Source organism: Cottoperca gobio, chromosome 16 (assembly GCF_900634415.1).
Source record: "Cottoperca gobio chromosome 16, fCotGob3.1, whole genome shotgun sequence".
Classification (NCBI taxonomy): Eukaryota; Metazoa; Chordata; class Actinopteri; order Perciformes; family Bovichtidae; genus Cottoperca; species Cottoperca gobio.
In genome coordinates, this window is record NC_041370.1 from 14,769,082 (window position 1) to 14,777,231 (window position 8,150).

The 8,150-nt window shown below is 39.0% G+C and overlaps 1 protein-coding gene across 1 annotated transcript; it reads left to right on the top strand.

Annotated features, from left to right (window-relative positions):
• Positions 1 to 239: 239 nt before the first annotated feature.
• LOC115021774 (protein tyrosine phosphatase type IVA 3) lies at positions 240 to 7,538 on the top strand. The gene is made up of 7 exons (XM_029452423.1): positions 240 to 652; positions 2,301 to 2,781; positions 4,724 to 4,861; positions 5,101 to 5,193; positions 5,347 to 5,477; positions 5,844 to 5,918; positions 6,141 to 7,538. The coding sequence occupies exons 3-7, from the start codon at positions 4,766 to 4,768 to the stop codon at positions 6,256 to 6,258; spliced, it is 513 nt and encodes a 170-aa protein (XP_029308283.1). The 5' UTR covers positions 240 to 652; positions 2,301 to 2,781; positions 4,724 to 4,765; the 3' UTR covers positions 6,259 to 7,538.
• Positions 7,539 to 8,150: the final 612 nt, after the last annotated feature.

The window sequence follows — 8,150 nt, forward strand, 5'->3', positions numbered from 1 at the left end:
AAAGGAAAATAAGAGAAGGTCCAGACAGACTTGTCATAACAAAAAAACAACTTGTTGGACCTGCAATTTCAAATAATTCCTATATTTGAAAAAGAAACATGATCTGAAAACACTGATCTGTATCTATTTGTTACTGTGCACTCTACTGTATGTTGGAATGGTGAGGAGAGGAGGGGGGACAGCACCTCTTCTTTACCCTGGAAGAGGGGAGGGAAAAGGGAGGGTGGTGGATGAAGAGGAGGAGGAGGGGGGAGTGAGGCTCTTCTCCTCTCCCTCTAAGAGCATTAACTGTAGAGTGTTCTGCTAGTGACAGGGCTGTCAGGGTCAGATGGCTGCTCAGCCTGATTAGACCAGCTCACAGCAGATCCTCTGCACAGCACACTGCACCGCTACAGCAAGGCAGAGCCACAAATTGGCACGTACAGTACACACATCGCAGTGGTTACTATGAGGCAGGGGGTGCAGGGAGAGGTGGATAGTTCAGTGCTGTAGTGGGGCAGAGCAACAGGTTGTTGCACAAAGACTTTTTTCTGACGGTTGACTACCAGGCATTTCAGTTTCTAGAGGCAGAAGAAGACTAAAAGCAGGTGGACTTTACTGAGGCAGAAGAACTGAAGTGTATACTATGGTTGGAGATGACATTGAATAGCAGGTAAGGACAATCACTTTATAGATATTATGTTTGTTTGGTTGCTGTTATCAGAATTAAATAGTATTTGGGAAAGGTTCCTGCTGTGTCTCACAGCCAGAAGTTTGATGCATTAAGTTTTGTAACTTTTGAGTGCAGTAACTTCACATGACGAATGTCGATACAGTAATGCAGCATTTCCATAGAAATGAATTTTGAGCGATAGTAATCAAGCTAATCACAGCTCTTCACTGGAGCAGGCAGACACTGCAGACTTTTTCTTCAACAGAAATGTGGTGTGTCATAGAATCAGCTGCTGGTATAGATACAGCTATAAATACAGCTGCAGGTATTCAGTGTCTACAGGCAGTCAGCACTCTCACTGTTGTAGGACTGCTTCTGCAGGACTAAATGTGCTTTGTGGATTTTCCTGCTGTAGAGGGAAGGTTGTGTACTGTTTCAGAAACAACTCACATTTAGGTATTGAGAACACTTCTGAGTGACTTGTGATTGGAGCATCTGCAGACTAAAACTCCTTTATAGTTGGCAGTAGAGGTGAATGTTCTCTAACAGGATTTATCCTATTTGAGACTACTACTAACCTGCTTTGTTGTTGTCTTTACTACTAACCTACAAGCTTACTGTGTGTCGTTCAGCCTTATATCACATGTACTGTAGAAACATTTGGCAACCTAAATCGGGTCTAAAATAATATTGAGATCCATTTTTAACTTCTTTGGGTCCTCACCCAGCCTCTGGCAGGGTAACAGTCAGCTAGCCAGATGACCATCAGGGGACGCACCTGTTTTTACAAACCAAACTGCTCAGCCTTACAGTTTTAATTGGAATTACTGCCACTGTCTAGCCATTTCAGTCATTCTCCTTTATGTTTTCATGATGTTTTTATAATAAGTCACTCAGCAATAAAAGTCAGCTAAAAACATAAATGGAATCTCTGTAAAAGTCAGTAAAGCAAAAATAAATGTTCTTTCTACACTTTGAATTGATTGCATGGAGATAATCGACCTCTGTTCTAACCTGATTAGTGTTAACAGAGGATAAATTCCTAATTATAGATAGTCAACAACCTGGAATAGACTGCACTCTTCTGGGAGAGTTAGTGAGTAAGTCGGCATGTGATTATGAACAGTGTGTATGTGTGTGTGTGTGTGTGTGTGTGTGTGTGTGTGTGTGTGTGTGTGTGTGTGTGTGTGTGTGTGTGTGTGTGTGTGCATATTGTCAAAGCTGAGATGAGGAGGTGATGACAGATTACCCAGAGTACTTTCCCTGTTTGTCTGAATGTTTGGGCACATGAGTGAGAGATAATGAGCATTTGTTTTTCACACAAGTGACTTCTCAAACAAGGCAGAATCAGGACGTACTTGCAAATATCATCAGTCTTCAAAATGCAAAAGCTAGTGGTCTTGGTCCTGTTATGTATTTAATATAGTGCCATCATTTTGTTTAGGGGGTTCACTGTCAAAATAATTAAAAATATGCCTACAGTATAATGCATATGTTCATGTGTGTGTTTGTCTATGTACATCAGCTGATTTTGCAGATTGTTTGGAACACTTGAACAAATGCTGAATATCTTTTGTTTTTTCGTTACTGTTTTTCCTGAAAGATGATTATTAAAAATCTTATTTTATTTGTATGTTTTGTACTTCAGAATCGCTGGTTGATGGAGTTTGTGCGGCGGAGTGGTGACTACTGCCATGCCCAACACCATTAAGGCCTCTCTGGGATGAAGCTCCACCATGCAGTCCTGCGGCCCCGAAACCTGAAAAGACCATTGGCCCTTGCCCTCTGAAGCTCATGGGGTAACACGTGGAGCCTCGACACTGGAAGCTAACTGGAGAGAGAAGGAAAGAGAGACAAAGAGACAAAGAGACTAAGAAAGAAGGACTGAAGTGACAATCGGACAGATAAAAACACACAGAGAGTTGACACACTGTAGCTTCCTGGACTATAGGATACAGTCAACTGATGGAGTAAAACTGTACTCACAAGACAACAGGACAAATTGGGAAAATACCTTAAAGGCTATAAACAGTCTCCCAACAGGAAGTTCAAAAACAGACAGATAGTCCAGAGTCACCTGGAGACCTGATATAAGACACAGCAGCTACCTGCTGCAGCTGGAGCTAAAGGTGAGTGGTCACCAGAGCTTGACTAAAATAGTGATGCACCAACACTTCTTAAATCCTGCACATTATTGACTTTTTATGGCACGGTTATATGATTCTGTGGTAGTTTTTAAGTTTAGTCAGTGTTAGCTGAAAACAGCATTTGGCTTGCCTTTCCAGCAGAGGTGTAAGATTTATTAACGAGAATGATTTTATGCCAGGCCTTGCATAGAAAATACATCACCTCATTTCAGTGCTAGTTTACATTTTTCTTGAAGTTGTAGCAGAGTAATACCAAAGGTGAAATGTCCTTATTTGAAAATGATGCATTGACAAAGAACAAACAATATTCGTAATACAGCCGGTGCCAATACTACTGGGAAGAGGAGTGGCCAGATATGCCTCTCCTGTGTAAACCTGTTGCTGCAACATTCCTGTACTGCATGCTATACAGATGTATATATATGCAGTATTGCCTTAAGTCATCACAGGCTAAGTTTATCCATTTGTTTACTAGCATGTAGGGACAATGATATCACTCAAACAACTCTTATCTAACTAAAGTAACATCTGAGCATGCTTATGTGAGGCATCCCTAAATTAAAATTCTCACATCCCTGTTATCTTATTCAAATTGTGAGCAAGAGCAATGCCAGACAAGAGATACTCTAAAGAACTGCTCCATTGACAGTTCTAATGTTGTAACATTTGTTTTAGTTTTGCATCCAGTATACAACTAAAACTGTGCTTAATGTAGTATTCATGGATTTTTATTACAAAAAACACACTTATCCATAACAATTTACAGTCATAAAATCCAAGATTAGTGAAAGATATGACCATATGAAAATGTTTCATTTAATTTCTCTTTGCAAACCCACACAGGTGTTTTGAGTTATTCTGGCTGATTTTACCAGGTTGAAGTTTGGCAGAGCTATGATGGGAATTATGTGAGGTCTAAATTGCATAATAACGTACTACATACTACATACTACATACTACATACTACGTACTTAATCTGAATGTACTGCAGTGCATACTGCCTACTAAATTAGTGATTAAGTATGCTATTACCAGCAGACTGTTCACACTGAAGTAAACTCAACCAATACTTCTTACTGTATTGATCATGGCGTTATCGGTCCAAACTGCTCCTAAATGAAAGTTGTTTATCACAAATATAAATCAACATTACTTTCATTCAATTTAATATTTGCAAGTATTATTTTGCGAGTATTATTATTTTATTTTACGATAGAGGTGAGTTGTCCTACAGGTGTGACCAACGCCTGAGGGAGATGTCAATCAAGTGCAGTGTGTACCCACCCACAGTGCGGGTGGGGGGCCTTTAACTGTAGTATTACACTCCTCTTTGAACACTGTTGTCTCTTTACTAGTGCTTGTTTTACCTTCATATTGCGTCATCTTCATCTTCATCATCTCAAGGTCTTGAAATGTCTTAAGATTGTTGCTTTTTAAACAGTTTCACCCTAAAGGAGTCAGGTTGAATTGATCTTTTTTCATTTTATGAAGAGCAGAAAGATTATTATTAATAACACTAACGATGGCTCTGCTCTATTCAAGTGTCCCAGTAAGCAATGACAGTGTGACAGTGTGACAGTGAGTAAGCATGAACAATAATAGGACCCTGAAACTGAAGCAGCAGCCATCAGTAACTGTATCATTTACACCTGTGCTTTTCATACTATGACATGTCAAAATGTCTTCCATGAAAAAGGCCTATTGGTGTCAAATATATAGTAGGGATAATTAATGAAAGATTATTGAGACAAATCTGGAAATATTCATGTGTTGTAGACATCTGCTCACATTTGAACTTTGAGGTAACTTGGGATAACTAGTTCAAGCTTTTTAAATCTTTATGGCGATTTCCCTGTGGTGTTGTTATTTGACATGATGTTCAATCTCAAGTTATTTACGTTACATTTCTCCATGACATTTAAAGGTCAGAGGTCATCCTAGGATATCAAAGGTTAAACCAGCCATCATGAACCGTCCAGCTCCTGTAGAACTGTGCCACAAGAACATGAGATTCCTCATCACTCACAACCCCACAGACAGCACACTGACCTCCTTCATAGAGGTAAGAGACGTGTGTGTGTGTGTGTGTGTGTGTGTGTGTGTGTGTGTGTGTGTGTGTGTGTGTTGACAGACTACCATCAGTACACCGAAGAGCTTCAGAAAAATACCATACTGTGCACATAACATATACATATATCTCATGTATAAACTGTATGTATTGTTTCCCTTCCTGATGACATGAGAGACATTTTAACTGAATTAAAGTTGTGAAAATTGTCCTCCAACTGTCGTCCCTTTCAGGACCTAAAGCGCTTCGGTGCCACCACAGTTGTTCGAGTCTGTGATATCACCTATGATAAAACACCGTTGGAGAAAGAAGGCATTACTGTGGTGGTGAGCATACACTAAAGACACGCACACGCACACGCACACACACACAATCACACACACAATCACACACACATACACACACACAATCACACACACATACACACAGGATACAGAGTTCCAGTTTTAAGTACTGTAGCTGTTCTGCTTTTCTCTCAGGATTGGCCGTTTGATGATGGAGCCCCGCCCCCCACTAAGCTGGTTGATGATTGGCTGAGTCTGCTGAAGAATAACTTTCTGGAGGATCCAGGATGCTGTGTGGCTGTCCACTGTGTGGCGGGACTGGGGAGGTGAGAGACACACCTAATGAAAAAAGAACTAAACTTTACACAGTTTGTGTTTGTGATCATTGGTGCTTTTCATATATAATTATATAATATGTATATATACACATACAGCTTTGTTGTCCTTGTTCCTAGCTGTTATGTCCATTTCTGTTTAAGTACATTGAGAGCAATTAAAAAACCCTCAGAAACTTCTAGTAGAGTGATCTTAGAAAAACACATATTTGACCAATAAAGGCGATTCACGATTCGCTATCGGAAACACAGCCAGTAGCGTTTCTGAAACTTTTTAAAGATGTTTATAAACTGTCATTATTTTTACTCAGACATCAGACTCAATGTGTGTGTGTTTGTGTTTATGCATGCATACAGGGCTCCTGTGCTGGTTGCTCTGGCTTTGATAGAGAGCGGAATGAAGTATGAAGATGCTATTCAACTCATCAGACAGTGAGTACATTTGTATACTACATCCTCAGCACGCAGAAATTACAAATATCATAGTGTAAGACCACTTATGCTTTATGAATATTAACAAAAACAATGTCTACATTCTGATCCTTCTTTGGTGCCATCCGGTGGTGGTATCAAAGAAAAGAAGAAAGCAGACAGCAACGCATGCTGAAGAGCCATTGACTTCTATCATTCATTGTTTGTCTTTATGTATTTCAGGAAGCGTCGTGGAGCCATCAACAGTAAACAGCTAACATACTTGGAGAAATATCGATCCAAGCATAGACTCCGCTTCAAAGACTCTCATGCACACAAGAACAAGTGTTGCACAATGTGAACACACACACACACACACATACACACACACACACACACACACCCACACACACACCCTCAGACATCTTGTACCCCTCAACAAATGCTCTCAGGAATCCAACCATAAAAGCCTTGTGTCACTGTCACAAACACTAAATTAAACCTGGGAATCTTTGACAGCAGCTTTATTAGAACTCATCTTTGTTCCCTTGTTTGTGAGGATTTCTTGTCTCTTACATATTATTTTATTGCTGTGTTTGCTTCATAATATACATTACATTGAAGAAAAATGGCAAAACTGGGCGAGAAAATCACATGAAAAAGTTTTTGGGCAAATTGTTAAGGTATATTTGCTCTAGTAGATAGTTCTGGGAAAGACAGAAAGTTGGGTGAGGGATAATGTGTTTCAACAAAATGAATCCATGGTGTGCTCCTATGGGGTCACCTGGGGAGATTTGGGGTTGCTAATTTATTAAGATATACCTGATCTATTGGCCTTCAAAACGTCCGATTATACCAGATATTTTGTGAAGACACTTTTGAGTTTTCACAATTTTGTACAGATGTTCCATATGTTTAAACTTTCTCCATGATCACGGTAAGGACATGCAGTATTTCTGTGAGAGTTTCTTTGAGATTTTAAAATATGTTGGGAAACATAACACACTGAAACTAAGGATTAAAATAATTTTAGCAGCTCAGTGTTTTTACTGTAAATAAGAATCAACACTCTAAGTTGACCCACTCTTTTACATTATTCCTGTTGGTGTCTGTTCTCAGTTTAACTGGAGATATAAGGGCTCATTGTCATCCCAGAATTTTCTGCCATTTGTCTACAAAAACATAGTAAACATAAAGCCTTCATTTGGTTTTGTCACAGTTGCCGTTTTAATATTACTCTATTGTGCTCAAGTTATGTGTTTACATATCAGTGTGTGTATTATATTATGCTCTGTTTACTGACACTCACAGAAGTAAACAACTGATTTGAAGCCAAGGTTAAAGTACATATGTATTATAAGAAAGGAAATGTTAATAATTTTACAGTAATGATACATTACACATATTCTAAAATGACGGGGAAATGTAAACTAGTTGTAAATAATATGAAATGAGGTATCACTATTTATCACTTTTATTCTCCTAGAGGTCATGGCAAACCACTCCTCCCATTCATTGACTACAAAAAATATCAATTAAAATTGAATCATTGCAGGTATTCCAAAACATTTATTTTAATCTGTCTGTGTCAGAGAGGAACTTTCCTCTTTTTCAGCAGTCGATTACACAATATCAATTAATCAATGGATAGTGTATGGGTTAAATGAGATATTGGTCTAATCTAGCACAAATATTGCTGCAGGTTACAATTTCTAGTAAATTACAGATAATCTTGTGGGTTGGAGTTTACTTACTCATTTGTATTGTTCCTGAATGATGCATGCAACCAATTGCTTTATTTTTTGCTGATGATAGAGTATGCACTTATTATGTATTAGTAGGTTGCTAGTCTCCTCCTCATCTGATGTTCTGAACTACAATTTGTGAGAAAGAAATGAGAGCAGAGGGTCTACCATTGATGTAAAGAAGGAGAGAGGAAAGAGGATCTACCATCTTTACCCGAAAGCTTGACAAATTGGCTACAGTTTACTTGTTCATATGATGTGTGTGTGTGTGGGGGGTGTGGTTGGGAGATGGGGGGACGGGGGGGGGGGGGACAGGGGACGGGGTAGTCTATAGCCATTGTAAATCATTGGGACAGGCTTGAGCTGGCACTTTTTTAATGTACAAAAACAAGCTGTAAATGTCTGTATGTCTGTAAATTATTGCACTGTTTAATACAGTTTTTGTCATTGTCCCTATATTTGAATAGTTGTTCAATATATCCTTTGTCCGTTTCACTTTGCCTACGTG

Bases quoted from the DNA above. Each gene is read 5' to 3' on its own strand.
- LOC115021774 (XM_029452423.1), top strand. From the start codon at position 4,766: ATGAACCGTCCAGCTCCTGTAGAACTGTGCCACAAGAACATGAGATTC. The intron at 5,478-5,843 runs GTGAGAGACACA...GCATGCATACAG, and splicing joins TGTGTGGCGGGACTGGGGAG to GGCTCCTGTGCTGGTTGCTC. The intron at 5,919-6,140 runs GTGAGTACATTT...TATGTATTTCAG, and splicing joins GCTATTCAACTCATCAGACA to GAAGCGTCGTGGAGCCATCA.